This window comes from Pteropus alecto, unplaced genomic scaffold (assembly GCF_000325575.1).
Source record: "Pteropus alecto unplaced genomic scaffold, ASM32557v1 scaffold76, whole genome shotgun sequence".
NCBI lineage: Eukaryota > Metazoa > Chordata > Mammalia > Chiroptera > Pteropodidae > Pteropus > Pteropus alecto.
In genome coordinates this window covers 31,796,925-31,816,032 of record NW_006443138.1, presented here as the reverse complement: position 1 = coordinate 31,816,032, position 19,108 = coordinate 31,796,925, and the positions used below count along the sequence as shown (strand labels likewise).

The window sequence follows — 19,108 nt, the reverse complement described above, 5'->3', positions numbered from 1 at the left end:
ATCCCTGTCTTTAATCCATGTCTTTGGCCCACAACAGACTCATTTTACCAAAACACCACTACATGTTCCTTTCCTTTTTGAAGCATTTCAACAGTTCCTTATTACCTATTAAATTAGATCCAAACTTCTTAGCTTAGTTCAAGAACTTCTACCTTCAGAGTACCAACTACCTGCCATCATTGTAGTGGGAAGCCAGATTCATAGACAAACTTTGAACCTTGAGTCTTACTTTTTTCAACCATGCCACTGAGTATGTTTTTTCCTGTAAATGGATTGTCCTCCACCCTAAGCCCCTTTCCAGCCTGAAGGCTTCTCCTATGGCCACACAATGGAAGTGATTTCACTTTCCTTTGAATTCCTGTAGTAGGAACTCTCAGTATCTTATGTATTTTAATTATTACCCATTAAACTGCAAACAACTTTTGAGAGAAAAAACTTTATTCATCATTGTGCCTAGCACAATATCTTATGGAGAGTAGGTAATCAATACATATTTGTCGGATGAATGACTAACAATTATAAAACACTTGACCTTTATAGAATGAATATTGTTTCTAAAAATAAAAAAAAAAAATTATAAACAAATTATTTTCAGCCAGATATACCAGTAAGGTTACCCTGGTTGTAACACTGCCCCTTGCCACCTGAATACTTTCCACTATGATTGTTGTCCAGGCCTCTCTTCCCCTGAAAGATTCTAGATTCCCACAGTATCCCAACTGAAAAATTAATCTCTTGCACAGCAGGGAGCACTCAAGACTCTGCTCCAACCATGTGGCCAGGTTACACTTGTGTAAGTATCCATTCTGACTGATCAAGACCTGGGCAGTGTCACTATTAAATATTTTGATAATCTCCCCTGATAATAAATAAAATTTAATTATACAATTTGAAAATAGTTTTTCTCCTCATTGAAAAATCTCTTAAAAGAATTAGCAGATTCAGGACTAGAAAAGAAAAACGACACTTTGTCAGTCTCTGAAGACTTAGGGTATATCCATTTAGGACTCAGTCTTCATGTAAACCAGAAGATATGCAGTTTCCTGCCTAGAAAGAAAAAAAAATACAACATCATAGCATAAATGAAACATTCATAGTTAACTGGTACATTATTAATTCATGATAGGACAAACATCAGCAAACTTTCCAGGTTATTGGATCAAGCGTTCATCTGTCCATCACCTCGAAGGGAAACAAAACAGGTGATCTGGGAAAATAACCCCTAAACTGCTGTTAACATTTAAATCAGGAGTTCACAAACTATGAACCTATGAGCCAAATCTGACTCTGTTTTTGCAAATAAGTTTAACTGGAACACAGTGACTCTCATTCATGGTATAATGTGAAAATTATGTAAGCAAACAATTACAAAACAGTGTAACTCTTTCTATAAAGGTGGTATGCTCAAAATGCAGTGAAAGCACATGACAAGCCCCTACAGATCTGCCTGGGTGCAAGCTTTACAGAGTAGGAAATGACCACGAGTAGAGGTACTGAAGCATGAAGGGGACTTTGCCTTGATGATAAATTAAAAGAGGGTAATACTGGCCAGGAACTGCATGTGCAAAGCCACAGAGAGAAGATGGAGGATATGATGTTTGGGGAGCTACTTACACTTTAGTACTGTTAAAGTCTAAACTGTAAGAAAATCATGGAGTAGTGAAAAGAATATTGAAAGATAAAGCTGAACAGTTTAGTCCCTGGGGAGTTATGCAAATATAAGCAGTAGTTGAATCCATGAGAGTTTCCTACAGCAACAAGAACCCTTTACAAGCTCACTGGGTTTCCATCACTCAAATACTTCTCTTACCAGCGGTAGTTTTGATTTCCATAGGTACACTGGATATCCTCCCAGGATACCTGGAAGTACAGAAACATATAAAGTGAAGCAGCCAGGGGACATTTGTTAAGCATCCAGAGAGTACAGGGTGCTACAACTTTCCCTCCCTCACTCTTCCAGACAAACCCATCCTTAGGAACTCCCAATACCCATAGCATCTAGTGATATACATGAAGTCTCTCTTAGCATACTTTAAACCTGGTTATGCTAAGCCCAGAGTTCTAACTTATATTTTCTAACTCTTCTTATTTTCCATAAGTTTCCCATAGTGCATGAAGTTGCAGGGCCCTGAGCCTAGAACACCAGAAACCTAGACTCTGAGCTAAGTAGACTCTTACAGAGCTGTAAACCAGATGGGTATTCCATGCAGAAATCAGCTTCAAACCTCATAAAATGGCCCCGCACAGAGAGAACAGGACCATAATGTGGCTTGATCTTATGGATGAGAAGAACTCATCCACCCCTGGGCTCAGAATAGGTAGCTAACCCAATCCAAGATGTTGATCCTCACCCAACAAACATTGGAGTCGTTGAAACAGAACCATTTTCCATCCACAGAATTCCAGATATAAGCACAATAATGACCAAAGTCAGCCAGCCCCACGTGGGCAATCACAGCAAAGAGTTCATACTGTCCTCCAATCTAGAAGAACACAAGACAAAATGATTCATCCACCATCTCTTCTTTTCTAACCCTGGTTTAGAATAAACAAATATTTCATCACATTTATTCAGTGCCTACTCTATGCCAGGTAGTGGTGCTTCAAAAGAACTATAAAACAGTCCTTGACTTCAAGAAGTTCACAGCTAAGTAAGCCAGAATTAGAATGCCATGTTTTGTACCAGGTATATTTACAGGTAAATTTGAGAAGACCCAACTTTTCCCCCAAGAAAGGAGAAGGAACAACCAAACAGCTGAGGAAAGCTTGAGGAGCTGGGGAAAGCTTCCCAAAGAAGACATGCTTTAATTGCTCTTGCAAGATGAATAAGAGTGGCAGACAAATTATGGAAAGGAGGCATACTTGAATGTAGACCCAGAAATGGCAAAAACTTGGCAGCATAAAAGAGCAGAGCATACTGAGGAACAGGAAGTCAGAGAGGGTGCTGGGAAGTCACAAGAGATGAAGCTCCAAAGGCCAAGTTAGGAATTAGAACTTTATCCCATGAGTAACTGAGAGCCATAAGAAAGTTTTAAGCTTTAAGTTTTAAGCAGAGGAGCATGACCAGGTCTGTGTTTGAGAATACATTACTTGAAATAATATGGTTTGAAAAATGGATTAAGAGTCCAAGTGAGACAGAAGCCAATAACATGTTAGGTTACCACAGTAGTGCAAGGAAGAAATAGTGACAACTTGAATAATTACTATCAGTAGTAACCACTAAGATGATAATAATCATTATTGACATAATATTTATTAGCTAACTTTTAACATTCACTGTGCATTTGGCCAAGTCTTTACGCATATTATTTCATTTAATATTCACACAAACCTATAAGCTGGGTGCTAATAGGTTTTAATAGAAGTAGAATCTGATAGAAGTAGAATCTGATAGAAGTAGAATCTGAGCTCATGGAGGTAAAGTAATTTACACCCAAGGGCCAGAGTTTATAAATAGAAGAGGCAGGATTTCATCTCAGGCTTGTCTGGCTTTAAAGCTTGAGCTCTTAACCCCTAAACTATACTGAGGAAGTGAGGGTGAAGGTGGAGATGAGGGGACAGATTTCTGCAAAATTAGAAAGAAATAATTAAAAGTGTGTACTAACTGATTGGATGCAGAAGGAGGGGAGTAAGTAGAAGGCACTGTAAGGATGAATCCTGGGTTTATGGCTTGGAAATTAGAAAATGTTGGTACTATAAAGTTAAATATGGAATAGAGCTGTTTGGGAATGAAAATAATGAATATAGGGATTGTGTGACAACATTCACTAGGAGATGAGTATACTGGTTTGGAGGTCAAGAGGAAGACCTGGACAAGAAATATATTTGCGAGTCTTCAGTTTTAGATGATCATTGAAACAATGAGAATTAAAAAGATGACATGAAAAATGGGGAGAAGAATGGAATTAAAACTAAATACCAACTAAAGGATAAGCAGGAAAGAATCCAGCAAAAGAGAAACCTAGGATAGATTGATTTTGAAGGCAAGTAGGATCAATGACATAGAATATCACAGTGTACCAAGAGAGAAAGAACAAGAGGTATCCATTAGACTTGGCAGAAAGTCATTCTACTCCCTCAAATCTTAGAAAGTCAAGACAAGAAATAAATTACTGTGAAAAGGGAACAATGGCAGGAGAGAGAGAGTTTTGATTATTGTGAATAGGATCTCCACATTAGTCAGAAATATTCTATTTTCCCAACACAGTCAAATAATGTTCCTAACTTGAGACTGAAACAGGTTTGATGATGTGGGACAGGGGTGAGGATAGTACAAATGAAGCTAAGTCACCCAAAAAGGAGAGCTCAAATTATTCTCTATTTTCATTTGGGGACTTTATGCTAGATTTTTTTTAATGCAGGGCAATGTCTAGATCTATCTAGTTTACAAGAAACACAAAGGATACAGGAACATGTTAAATAACACAAACCAGCCAATTCTGGATGTATATTTTAAAACTCCTCAACCAAATGAATTGCCAGGAAAAGAAAAGGAGAAGAAACTTCTTAACCTAAAAGAAGAAGAAAGAAAAGAGGGGAGGGATGGAGGAAACTAACCTAAGTAAATGCAAGTGTAGACCTTGTTTGGATATAGATTTAAACCAAATATATTATAGGACAGTCAGGGGAATCTGAATATTGACTGGATATTAGATGATATTAAGGAATTATGAGATAGGATTGGTTATTGGTTTAGAAAAACAGTGCTTATTCTTTAGAGAGGCATAATGAAATACTAATAAGATGGTATGGTATCTGGAATTTGCTTCAAAATAATTCAGTAGAGGGTCAAGAAAAGAAGAGAATGGTGGTGTACATAAAGCAAGACTGGTCATCAGTTTTGATAACAGTTTAAGCTGCTTGTTGGACATAGAGATTTGTTGTGTAATTCCTCACTACTTTGGTATATATTCAGAACTTTCCATAACAAAGTCATTTTTAAGTGGAAAAAAATGTAAGATATACTTCATCAGGTAGACTGTGCAAGTAGAAATAAAGAGAACTAGGAGAGAAGATTGATAATATTATGAAGTATATATATGCCCTGAATTGGTAAAGAAGCTATATTATAATAGGAGCTATTCTAACATATTATTATGCTGTCAATATTTAAAATACTAGAGCATGAACAGTAAACAGATCAATGGAGCAAAACAGTTCAAAACTGGATAAATTCTATACTTATCAAATTCTGCATATATAAATGTAGAATTTTAAATGTATGGAGAAAAGTTTTTTATGTCACTTTTTTCCTCAGAATCTCCCAACAAGTTATTAGTGCAGGACAACTGAATTCAACTTTATTTTTACTAAACTGGTCCAATGAATTGGCTTCTACCTTATTATCCTCAAAGTAAGCATAAGCCTTTTTAAGAAGAAAGCTTGGTTGGTATTATATTTACAACCCAAGATGTTCTGTTTACCTACATACATGTAAGTATTACACATCTTATTTAAAAGAAATGTCCTGAATTATGAGTTCCTTTCCTCAGGTTCCCTCCCTCAATGCTGTGAGGCATATGAGTACAAACCCAAAATTTAGAAACACAGTCTTTTAGATCTTAAAAGAAAAGAAAAGCAGCTACAAAAAGCAAATGGTGGTAGTGGTGATGTGGTGGTGATAACAACCCATGGTTGTTCAAGTATACACAGATCTCCATCATTAAAATACCGTTTTTTAAAAAACGAGTGTTTCTCGCATACACAAAAATGTTTCTATGAATCACACTCAGCTGTTGGTGAGTTTTCCTCCCTTTGTGTATTCCAAGCATGGTCAGCAGAAGATATAATTGTTGAGATGAAAAAATGACACAGACAAGACACACAAAAATGCCATCTCTAATTAGTGAGTGAATTCAAGTAGCTTAGGGAGAAGAAGAGGCAAAATTAAAAGGACATGGTATCTGATGAGATGAGGATGGATGGGAAGTGAGGAGTGTCTCACCTGGTCCTCAGCATAGTAGAAGTCTTTTTCAGTCAGAAGGACCTGATTTAAATCCAAGTTCTGGGGGAAATACAACGAGTGGCAGATTTTTTCTGTCCGTGAATTCCTGATGGAGAACCGCATGAGGTGGATTGTCAAGGTCTGGGGCAAATAGGTCAGCTTCGAGACCTGCAAAAGCAAAATCACCCTGGAGATGAAGTCCTAAAGCACTTCAAAAGGGTAGATTCAGAGAAATACCAGGGGCAATTGTATGTTTTTTTCCCCACAAAGAGGGGAGCAGAATGATGCAATACAATGGAGGGCTCCCATTTGCTGAGTCTGTCGAGCTCTCCAAAGCAGCCCTGGGTGCTGCACAGGTCTTGGAACCCAGGGAAACAATGGAGTCTGCTGTCGGGAGGTGGTCTAGGCCTGAGGGAAAAACTCTGGCTCCTGCTCTCTTCTTATTCTTAAAAGGCTCTGTTCCTCTCAATGATATGATCTCAGGAGCCCCAGGATCCTATCAGATACTAGTCTGATCAGGATTCCTGCCCTCAGCCATCATGAGAGACCCTAGGGGTTCTGTGAAGTCTATGAGGAAACTCCCTATGGGCAACCCTGAACTGGGGGTAGGATCTGGTTTCGGGGAGTGAATACCTTTTTCCCACGGGTCTTCTTCCCGCAGTTCTCACAGAAGCACTTGCTCTTGCTTGACAACTCCCTGGGCTGGAAGAAACAGTGAAGGGCATCCTCCTGTCCCAGAAGAACAAGAAAAAAGCAGGATCAGTATTTCCTATCTAGAGTACAGCCCATCACCCTACAGATGGGTATTTAAGTTTTTCTTCTGGTTTTCTCCATGTCCCTTTAATGTCTGGCCCAGAGTGGTAAACAGGCCAGGATCTCAAAAAGTACCTACTGATTGGAGAAAAACACAAGAGGGGGCACACGAAAGGGAAAAAAGGAGGTAAGAATTTTATTTTTTGCCAAATCAAAGTAGAACTTAGCCAGAACCATGCAAAGGAAATAAAAATGATTTTTTAAAAGCCAAGGGTAGACTAAAGAAGCAAGAGGGCATTGGCAACACTGAGTTGTGTGGGAACAGAAAATTCGCCAAGAGAAATCCCTCACCAGTGTTCTCAGGGGCTTTGAGTCCATATCAAAAAGAGAAAGGGGAAGGGTCAGCATGCAACTGTTTTGGCTACTCTCCACTGTACATTCAAGGCAAATCAAGGACTCCTTCATCTGGATTGTATTCAAGGCCTGCAGCCTCTTTACCTGCAAGAGAAAGGAGGGGAGAGGTAAGAAGGGTACAAAGCCATAAATAGACCAGGTCAGGCCAATTTCCAGAAGTTGGGGCCACTAGATAGAAACTCCAGAAATGGCAGCCACTGATGCTCTTTGTTATACTCAAAAAGGTGCAAAATAACAGTAATAATATTATGGACTTGTGATAAGCATTTTATATGATTTTCTCTTAATCCTCTCTACACACTACATTAATGATCACTGAATGAGTTAAATGAACAGCATCTTCAACTTCTGAGCTCTCTAGTTCTAGAATCTTACCAAGTCCACATCAGTGATTTGGTCCTTAATTAGGTTCCAGACTATATGGTAGAGTTGAGCAGCATCATGCTGGATAAACACTGGCCAAAGAGAAAAGCAATAGTCCAATTAGCAAGGTCACCAGGAACACTTCTCATGCCCTATGCCCTAGTTACCTAGATGCACATGAACACCACTGCATTTTCCAAACCTTTGCCCCATTTTCAGGCTAAGTTTCCACTAGAAGCTAGGTACCAGAACTGGAAAATAAGCTTGGTATTGATTTTTGAGTGTTTCTCTTAAACCTTAAAATTCAGTCCTACTGCACCTCACAAGTTTTCTGTCCTGATTTGCCATCTACCCCTAGTGGTCTCCGCTGAGGGACACGGCTAGGTAAAACCAAGAGTCAATAGTGGATTCTCTCCTATGTCTATGCCAAGCCCACACTCTCATTGGACTCCTATGGTCACTCATTTCTCTGTGCCTTTATGTATTTTTTTTATTCACTCCCCTAAAACTTGAGCAGTTTCTCAACAGTGATATTTGACCCAGGTCTTCCCAAAAGGTCTCTAGGAGAACAAGAAGGGAATGGACCATCATAGTGATAGGTGATACTGGCTAAGAAAAGGCAAGAATTAAGCAGTGAATTCTACATATGTTATGCAAGTAGATGTAAGTAATGTAGTGAGGAGGCAAAAGAACTAAAATGTTAAATCAAGCTATATTCAGAGACGGTAATATGCTGTTCAGCCCTGCAGGCAGGCTACAAGGAAACCTGCAGAACAAAGGACGATTTCTGCTGGGATTGCTAACAACCCATTTCCCTATTACCTGAAGGGAAAACAGGAAAAACAGAGTCTTTAAGTTGTTACCCTACACAAAATAAACATTCATTCCCTATGTCTAAAACTATAGGAAACCTATGAATCAAAGGCTGGGAATTACCAGCAGGCCTTTCACGTTACATGTTCTTACCTTTTCATGCTACATACTCCTATCTTTCCTCACTGTATGTCCATATCAAAGGAAAATGGGTAAACAAAGTCTTTAAACTGTAACTTACAGGAACTAAAGAATGATATATAAACTGAATTCCCTGGCCTTCGGAGATCCTCTCAGTGCCCTTACTCTCTCCCTCTCAGTGTCTTTCTCCTGGTCCTTCTCAGCATCTTTCTCTTGGTCCCTCTCAGTGCCTTTACTCTGTGTCTCTCACTGTCCTCATCTCTTTCTATTGTCTCTGTACCTCTGAGTCTCTCTCAGGCCCTCTCATTCTGCCTCTGAGAGGAGACCACGCTATGTCTATGGAGTGTTACTCCTTCTCTAATAAACTTTCCTTTTGACAATAACTTTGGTGTGTCTTTGAATTCTTTCTTATGTTCTGCCAAGAACTCACTTCTCTCTCAGTGCAGGGTTTGAATCTTCCCCAACTCAAGAGAATTTGCCCTGTCCTGTCTCATAAGGCTAAAATGATATATACAAATCTCCTGAGAAAGAAACCCAGGAAGACAAAGAAAATTAAAACACACTGAGGACTATCTTACAAAAGGACAAATGTCTGCCTAAATGCAAAGACATTGCAAGAAAGGGTGGTTATTATAAATGTGCTAAATATTCATATCTGCTATTTCAACATCATTTTATTTCTTCCCTGTACTTAATGTTTTGGGGTTCTATTTTGTTTTTGTTTTGGCCTGTCTCTCCTCTAAACTATAAACTCCATGAAGGCAAAGACTCTATTACTCTTATTCCTTTATCTACAGTACCAGCACAATACCTGGCACATAATAGGTAAATATTATATATTAGTTGAATAAATTAATTAATCCATATTCTAAGATAATAATCCCAAAACTTAAAGACAAACAGCAGGGTTGAACTGATGCTGTCTCTAAGGAATTATTTACAGAAGGCTGCCTGCTACAGAGCCAACACTGGACATAAAGGAAGTTGGATCACCTTGCCATGTGGAGACATTTTCCCTCATCTGACCATACCAGAACCAAAAGTCTCAATTCATCTGAGAAATACAGGGATATGTGCCCAACCCACAATTGACTTAACACCTGCTATATGCAAGGCATCACACATACCAGAGAAAGTTCCTGTCCCAAAGAAACCTGTATTTGAGTGGAGGACAAGTATCCATATAATCATAATTCAAAGAAGAATAAGAAAATTTCCCTAAGGTGTACAAACTTCTATGAAAAGTTAAAGGAAGGTAAGAATAAAGCTGGAACAGTAGAGTGAGAGTCTCCATAAATCTACTCCTCCATAAAAGCAATGAATATACTGGCAAAAATTGTCAAAATAAATTTTTTCAGAATTCTGGAAATTAACCAAGAGTTCATAAAACTCTTAGGAATGTTTATGCAAGAAAAACTACAACCTGAAACTTACTGGATTTCGTTAACCAATGAAAGAAAAAAAAGAAAGAAAAACTGCAGAATCTAAATAAAAAGAGCAGGGTTTGAGGCTTTTCCAATTTGGCCTATTCCATTTTCTTCTTTGCAGCTCTGCAGTGGCCTTAAAAACCAGAAACCTTGCAATTACCAGAGAGGTGGACTGAGACTGAAGATCCTCAAAAAGTCCCAAAGTGAGAGGATTGTCATTATTTGACCTGTCTCAGAGCTCAAAGCCCCATCCCCAGGGCATCTGTAGAAAACAGTGACAATTAATATTGCAGTTACCTAAGGCTGCAATACCAGCTGGGGCAAAAAAAAAAAAAAAAAAAAGGCCTGGCCAAAAACTTAAAAGAAAGATCTGAGGAATAGATGTTCATAGGAGACTTTTAAAAGCTCTAACTATTCCTGATGCTCTAGACTATTTGCATGTCCAGGTAAGAGCTGAGAGGGCTCCAGTCTCTTAGATCTGGCTGACTTTGAGGCCCTGTGCAAACAAGAAATTGTAAAAGTGGAATTTCTCCAGTTTCAGGGAGGCAGTATCTCCAGGTGCAAGCAGTAACTCAGTCACAGGGAGGAGATATCTCCAGGCGCCAGCTCCAGAAGTGCAACATTTCAAGGAGAAAATAATAAAACTGTCTATTAGGCCCTGTTTGATCCGAGAGTTCCCCGGATACATTTATCTTTGTACAAAACATTAATGGCTAACTTCTGCTTCTTGTAATCTGCTTATTCAAGGATGTAGTAGGAGGCTTTATAAACTGCCTCCTATAGAGAAGCTCGGGGTTGATCTCCTCTAACCCTGCGTGGTAGAGAGTCAGTCGCCGGCCGGCTAATAAAGGCTCATAATTAATCTCAATTGGCTCCGTGGGTCTCAGAATCATTCGCGCCACAACAAAATGAAGGCTTAAAGTGTCATAAACTGCCTCAGCTTTGAAGGTAACTCATTCTAAAAGGCCAACATTACCCTAAGACCAAAATCAGACAAAGTCATTACAAGAAAGCTACAGATCAATACCTATCATGAACATAGACTTAAAATCTACAAGAAAATATTAGCAAATAGAATCTACCATAATATAAAAGAATTATATACCATAGTCAAGTGAGATTTATCCCAAGTATGCAAGACTAGCTCAACATTTGAAAATAAATATAATCTATCTCATCAACAGGCTAAAAAAATTCACATGATCATATTAATAGATGCAGAAACGGCATTTGACAAAATCCAACACTCATTCATTATAAAAAATCTTAACTAAGAAATTGAAAGAAACTTCCTAAGTTAGATAAGGAACATCTTCAAAAACCTACAGCTATCATCACATATAATGATGAAAAATCTGAAGCTTTTCCACAAAGATCAAAAGAAAAGACAAGAAAGTCCCCTCTCACCACTCCTTTTCAACATGTTTTACAAGTTCTGGCTAATGCAATAAGACAAAAAGAGGAAATAAAAGTCATACTGACTGGAAAGGAAGAACTAAGTGTCCTTGTTTGCAGATGATATAATTATCCATGTAGAAAATCCAAAAAAAGTCAACAAAAACTCCTAGAACTAATAACTGATTATAACAAGGCTGCAGGATACAAGGTAAATATATAAAAGTTAATCACTTGCCTATATATCAGCAATGAACAAGTAAAATTTTAAATTAAAAACAATATCATTTACATTATAATCCATGAAAATGAAATACTTAGGTTTAGATCTAACCAAATATATATAAGATCTATATGAGGAAAGCTAAAAATTCTAATGAAAAATCAGAATAATTAGATAAATGGAGAGATATTCCATGTTCACGGATAGGAAGACTCTATATTGTCAAGATATCAGTTCTTCCCAACTTAATTTATAGACTCAATGCAATTCCAATCAAAATCCCACCAACTTCTTTTGTGGACATTGACAAATTGATTCTAAAGTTTATTTAGAGAAGCAAAAGACTCAGAAGAGCCAACACAAAATTGAAGGAAAAGCACAAAGTCAAAGGACTAATTTCAAACTTACTACAAATTTTCAGTAATCAAGACAATGTGGTATTGGAACAGAACAGAAAACCAGATCAATGGAACAGAATGGAGAGCCCAGAAATACACCATCATAAACAATGTCAATGGCTGACAAAGAAGCAAAGGCAATACAAATAGAGTGAAGACAGTCTTCACAAAATGGTGCTCGAACATGCAAAAAGAAAAAATGAATCTAAACACAGATCTTACATCCTTAAAACAACCTCATTAAAATGGATAAAAGACCTAAATGTAAAATGCGGAACTATAAAACTCCTAAAGATAATACAGGAGAAAATCTAGATGACATTGGGTTTGGTGATTACTTTTTCGATACAACACCAAAGTGTAATCAATAAAAAACTGGTAATCCAAACTTCATTAAAATTAAAAATCTCTGCTCTGTGAAAGATGCAATCAAGAGCATAAAAAGACAAGCAATAAAAGACATATCTGATAAAGGATTGTTATCTAAAATATACCAAAAAATAATCTTTAAACTTAACAATAAGAAAACAAACAACCTGATTTAAAAATGGGTAAGGAGCTTCCAGTGAAGATGGCAAAGTAGGTAAACTCTGTGCCTGCCTCCTCCTACAACCACATCAAAATTACAAGTAAACTACAGAATAGCCATTATTGGGAATCACTTGAGTCTGGCTAAACAGAGGTCCTACAACTGGGGACACAAAGAAGAGGCCACTTCGAGACTGGTAAAGGAGGGGTAAAGATGCAAAATGAGCTGGTTCCACACCAGCTTGTGACTATTGAGAATTGAGAGAACTATCTTAGCTGCAGAGGTCTCCCCAGAGGAGCGAGGGTTCCTGGCCCCACACTGGGCTCCCCAGCCCAGGGTTCCAGTGTCAGGAAGAGAAGTCCCCATGGCTTCTGGCTGTGAAAACCAGAGGAGATTGTGGCTAAGACGGAGGGCTGAGGGAATTGCAGACTTTCCTCTTAAGGGGCCCGTGTGTGCACGTGGCTCAGTGACGGACTCATCACGCTGAGCTCCAGTACTGGGGTAGCAGCTCGAAAGGTGCCAGAGACATAAGAAGAGGAACTGAGTTGTCTGGCTTCAAGGCAAGAGATAAGGGGCAGCTGTCTCCAAGACAGAAGTGCTGGCAGAAGTCATTGTTCCTTTGTTGATACCCTCCCTCTTCTCAGTATGCAGATACAGGGGACTGCCATATCTGACTCTCCATCAACCTAGTTAACACAATTCTCCCCACTCTGGTGATTCCCTGAGACCCCGCCCCAACCTGTGGGCCCAACCAAGCCATTTCCAGTGGCTTTTCCACACAAATACCCTGTATGCTGCAGACTTTCCTAAAATCTCTCAAAGGTTTACAAAAGCTAAACAAGCAGTATTTGGCCCCAGAATGCCTCATACCTCTTGCTGAGCAACCCTAAGCCCGACACAAGCAGCAGCTGACCTTGGTTTGAGGCTTGGCCTCTCAAGGCCTAATCAAGTGAAGTGCATGTGGCGGCCATCTGCAGATCGCTTGGTGGCTCATGCCAGGTGACCCCAGGTAAGGCATAGGCTGCGGCTTAACTTGGGCTGAGGTGGGGTCCCTCTCAGGAGACACCAATCTGAACACCTACTGGTTGGCTTCAGGGTGAGCCAGAGCACCACCCAGGGCCACATCTGAGGATGGCATGCCCAAAGGGCAGACTGGGCAGGCAGCTAAAGCAAATTCTGCTCTCTAGGGTCAGAGCTGCCCAACAGCTCCTCCACTGGTCACAGCCAATCATCACAATCAATCAGCCCAAGAGTCAATCCCTTCCATTGTTGAGCAAACAGCAACCAAGGCTCAACTAGAACGTGAGGGCACACACAACCCATACAAGGGCCATACCTGGAGCACCTGCCTCAGGTGATCAGGGGAGACTGTGCTATGGGAACCCACAGCCACCTACTATATATAAGGTCACTCTACTAAGATTGGGAGACATAGCAGCCCTATCTAATACATAGAAGCAAACACAAGGAGGCAAGCAAAATAGGAAGACAAAGAAACATGTCCAAAATGAAAGAACAGAAAAGCTCTAGAAAAAATAACTAAACAAAACGGAGACGAGCAATCTAACAGATCAGAGTTCAAAACACTTGTTATAAGGATGCTCAATGAACATAGGGGAAGAGTATAAGAACTGAGGGAAAACTTTAACAAGAGACAAAAATCATAAAAGTGGAGATAGAAAACAAAAAAGAATCAGCCAGAAATGAAGAATACAGAGAGACGGGGGAAAATGGTGTTGATGATAAAGGTATTGTTCATCCCTTTTGTGACCAAAGTTGTGACAGAAACATGGAACAAACATCAAGGAAAGTAGCCTGGGATCTAGATGAACAAAAGCACTACAACTAGGGAGAAAAATAATTAGTCAGCCTGCAACAGCAGAAGGTAGGAGGGGCAAAGATGCGAGGCTGAGTGGGACAGAGGCTATGGCAGCGGCAGCGGCAGCGCAAATGCCTCTCAAAGGGGCTGTATCTGCAAGCAGACTTTCACGGTGACAGATTTGCTCACTCTGAGAGCCAGTGCCAGGTGGGCTCCACAGGAGGCACCAGGGACTTACAGGGGGACACTGAATTGTCAGAGTGAGGGCTGGAAGCAAGGCTCTCTCCCAGGAGAGGTGCAGGCAGTATCCATTGTTCCTCTGTTGAGGCCACCGCCACCACCACCACCATCCCCCACCCCGCAGTGTGTGAACACAGCTCCGTCAGCTGAGACGTCATCAAACTGGATAACAGAGGTTACTCTGCCCAGAGAATTCCCTGAAACTCTGCCTCCCCCAACTTGCAGCCCCACCCAAGCCACATCCAGATGTGTCCTCAGGGGAGTCCAGCGCTCTTTGCTGAGCAGCGCCAAGACTCACACTGAAGACAGCTGGCCTCAGTTTCTGGTGTGGATTCTTGAGGCATCTATGAGCACAGTATCTGTGAATTACTGGCTGAATCTTAACTGGTGGCCGCAGAGGGGCACAGGGTTGGGCTAAACTTGTCCTGCAGCTGAACCCCTCTCAGGACTGTGCGACTGGACACCTACTATACAAAGCCGCGCCTATATGACCAAGAGATGTAGGAGCTTTGCATAGTACATAGAAACAGACACAGAAAGGCAGCCAAATGGGAAGACAAAGAAGCAGAAACCATATGAGAGAACAGAAAAGAGATCCAGGAATAATGGAATCCAGCAATCTAACAGATGCAAAGTTCAAAACACTGGTTATAAAGATGCTCGATGAACTTAGGAGAAGTGTAGATGAACTCAGTGACAACTTTAACAAAGATATAAAAAACATAAAATGGAAATGGAAATTATAAAAGGGAACCAGTCAGAAATAAAGAACACATTATCTGTTCTCATCACACTTCTATTCAACAGCATACTGGAGGTTCTAGCCAGGGCAATTAGACAAAAAAAAAAAAAAAAAAAAAAAAAAAAAAAGGAAATAAAAAGAATCCAGACTAGAAAGGAAGAATTAAAACTATCTCTATTTACAGATGACATAATCTAATATATAGAAAATCCTTAGGAATCCACTAAAAAACTATTAGAACTAATAAATTAGTTCAAGAAAGTTGTGGATACAAAATCAATATACAAAAACCAAATGTATTTTATCTATACCCTAGCAATGAACAACCTGAAAATAAAATTAAGAAAAGAATTCCACTTACAAAAGCATCAAAAATATGTTTAGAAATAATTTTAGCAAAATAAGTCTAAGACTTGTACACTGAAACTACAAACCATTTTTGAAAGAAATTAAAGAAGACTCAGATAAATGAAAAGGCATTCCATACTTATGGTTCTGAAGACTAAATATTAAAATGATAATACTCCATAAATTGATCCACAGACTCAATGCAATCTCTATCAAAATGCTAAATTGCTTTTTTGCAGAAATTAACAAGGTGTTCCTAAAATTTGTATAGAAAGGCAATCAACTCCAAATAGCCAAAACAATAATGAAAAAGAATAAAATTGGAAGACTCACACTTTCTAATATCAAAACTTACTAACAAAGTTATAGTAATCAAGGTAGTGTGATACTGGCATAAAGATAGACATAAAGATCAATGAAATATAATTAGAGTCCAGAAATAAACACCTACATTTATGATCAGTTGACTTTGACAAGAGTATGAAAACAATGCAATAGGGAAAAATACTCTTTTTAACAAATGGCGCTGGAACAATTGATGCCCACATGCAAAAGAATGAAGTTAGACCCCTAACTCACAGTATTCGCAAAAATTAACTCAAAATCAAAAACAAACCCAAATATAATGTCTAAAAGTATAAAACCTAGAAGAAAACAAAGAATAATTGTGAGTGACTGCCAATAAGAACAGGGGTATTTCTTTTTGTGGCGGCAGGCGGGAAGGGGGATGGTGATGAATGTTCTAAAATTAGATTGAAGTGATGTCAGAAACATAATAGAGAGATGTCCCCAGATCTCTCCCTTTGAAATAACAATAAGATGAACATCTAAAACTCAACAAAAAACACCCAAACTGTACACCAGCACGTATGAGCATGAGATCTGCCCATCTCAGCACCACAGGTCAGAACCCCGGGAGTTGGGCAGTAGACTAGGAGAAACAAAGAAGCTGCCTCTCACAGCCAGAGCTCCCTGCAGGAGGTGGGGGGAAGGAAAAAGGTGCAGATTCCCTGAACAGCTCTGCCTGAGACAGCTGTGAGCTCTATGCAGCTGGTGGCAATGCCAAGATATCAGGGCAGAAAGCAGAGAAATGGGGATGGCAGAGAAGCAGGGATAGCAGAGAAACAACAGTTGATTATTACCAGCAGTGACTACAAAACATGAAACTGAGCTGCAGCTCCCATCCCCCAACCCAGAGGACCTCCTCGCCATACCCTCCAAGACCAAACACCACAGAATCCAAAGGGAATCTAAGCAAAAGCTACCAAAACTGTTGCTAACACTGACAGGGACCGAGACTGAGGGTAGTAATTGAATATCTATAAGAAAAAAAGGCATTATTAAGAATTTACATAAATCAGGGATCAAAGAGGCTTAGACATCACCTACTGGAAACCAAAAGAAAAACTCGTTCTTTGCAACAAGCTAAAGAGATCTTTATAAAATAAATTTTCTTTCTGGAAAAAAAAGCAGAATACCCTTAAATTAATGCCTACATGGAGAAATAGTCCATTAAACACAATGAACAACCAAGGTGACAAGGCATCTCAGAAAGAAAGAAAAATATCTCCAGAAAATGAGCTTACAGACATAGAAATATGCAACTTAAATGACAGAAAATTCAGGATGGTACTTCTGAAAAAACTCAGATCCAAAATGAGTCATGTCAACAATTTCAAGAATTGAAAAAAAAAAAACTAGATGAGTAGAATGAGTTCTTTAGGAAGGAGATTGAAACCTCAAAAAGAACCAAATAGAACTTTTGGTGATGAAGAACACACTGAAAGGGGTGAAAATGAAATAGCAAGCTTGAGAAATAGAGTCGACCAAATGGAGGAAAGGATCAGTGACATGGAGGAAAGAAATCTAGAAATAAATCAGAAAGAAGGAGAGAGAAGCCAAAGAACGAAAAATAACGAAAGAGAAATAAAAGAACTAGCTGATACCATAAGGAGAGGAAACATAAGAATAATGGGCATTCTTGAAGGGGAGGAAAAGGAGCAAGGGTCAGAAAGCATTTTCAGACAAATAGTTGACAAGAATTTCCCAAAGCTAAGAAATGAACTGGAGCTTGGAATTTAAGAAGTCAACAGAATACTCAATTATCTCAAACCAAAAAGGCCTTCTCCAAGACACATTGTATTAAAGTTATCAAAAATCAATGAGAAAGAAAGAATTCTTAGAGCAGCCAGGGAAAAGAAGATGATAAGCTATAAAGGAAAACCCATTAGATTATCGTCAGACTTATCAGCATAAAACTTACAAGCCAGAAAAGAGTGGAATCAAATAGTCAAACTATTAAATGAAAGAAACTACCAGCCTAGAATAATGTATCCAGCTAAGCTCTCCATTAGATATGAAGGAGAAATAAAGACCTTTCCAGACATACAAAAATTGAGGGAATTCTCCACTAGGAGGCCTGCATTACAGGAAATATTGAAAGGGGTCAGCTCATCTAAAACAAAATGACAAAAAAAAAAAGACACAATTAGGAGTAAGGCGACTATCAGGCAAATAGAAGCAGAGGATTGCAACCCTTATTAAGAACAGGGTATTATAACCTTAAACAATAAGAAGAGATTTGCTATAGCAAGATAGTAATGAACAGTCAGCATACATAGGGACAAAGTGAGATAACAATGACTGAAAGGAGTGGGATTTAAAGATTCAAATTCGCAAAAGGGAATGGAGATAAGGCACATGCAGAGAAAACATATTTGTTCATAATGATAACCACATGCCAAAGATTCAGAACTAACGTATATAACATAAAACAAGAAGGACCAGAGGGAAAGCCCACAAAACCTAACCAAAATACAAAAACCAGATGCATAAAGATAAAGAAACAGTGGAAACACTAAGCTACTAGAAAGCAAAACATAAAATGGCTATAAGAAGAGCTCATATTTCAATAATCACCCAAAATGTAAATGGACTGAACTCACCAATAAAAAGACGCATGGAGTTGAAGAATGGATCAAAAAACAAAATCCAACCATATACTGCTTCCAGGAGACACATCTCAGTTCCAAAGACAAAATAGACTCAAACTGAAAGGGTGGAAAATGGTATTTCGAACAAATGGCATTCAGAGAAAAGTGGGAGTAACAGTACTAATATCGGACAAAATAGACTTCAAAATAAAAAAAAGGTAAAGAAAGATACTGAGGGACACTTCATAATGAGAAAGTGAATCATACAAGACATAACACATATTAATATCTATGCTCCCAATCAGGGAGCCCCAAAATATGTAAAGCAATTATTAACAGAACTAAAGAGAGAAACAGACCAAAACACTATTGTAGTAGGGGACCTAATACCCCACTGTTGAATATGGACAGATCATCCAAACAGAAAATCAATACGGAAAAACATTCCTAAATGACACATAAGACCAACTGGACATAATTGACATATACAGAGCCTTCCATCTCAAAATATCTGCTTATACATTCTGTCTAGTGCACATGGAACATTCTCAAGGATTGACCACATACTGGGACACAGAGATAGCCTCAACAAATATAAGAGGGTTGAAATCATACCAACCATATTC

The 19,108-nt window shown here is 38.9% G+C and overlaps 1 protein-coding gene across 1 annotated transcript in view; it reads right to left on the bottom strand.

Moving 5' to 3' along the window:
* Window positions 1-633: 633 nt before the first annotated feature.
* The window catches only part of USP18 (ubiquitin specific peptidase 18), a 29,529-nt gene continuing 11,054 nt past the window's right edge, over window positions 634-19,108 (bottom strand). The window contains exons 5-11 of the mRNA XM_025041084.1: window positions 7,487-7,566; window positions 7,049-7,195; window positions 6,578-6,673; window positions 5,945-6,112; window positions 2,352-2,483; window positions 1,811-1,860; window positions 634-1,047 (exon numbers count right to left, since the gene is read on the bottom strand). Of these exons, the coding sequence (XP_024896852.1) occupies window positions 1,002-1,047; window positions 1,811-1,860; window positions 2,352-2,483; window positions 5,945-6,112; window positions 6,578-6,673; window positions 7,049-7,195; window positions 7,487-7,566 (719 nt within the window). The 3' untranslated portion in view covers window positions 634-1,001. The remainder of the gene's footprint in view (window positions 1,048-1,810; window positions 1,861-2,351; window positions 2,484-5,944; window positions 6,113-6,577; window positions 6,674-7,048; window positions 7,196-7,486; window positions 7,567-19,108) is intronic.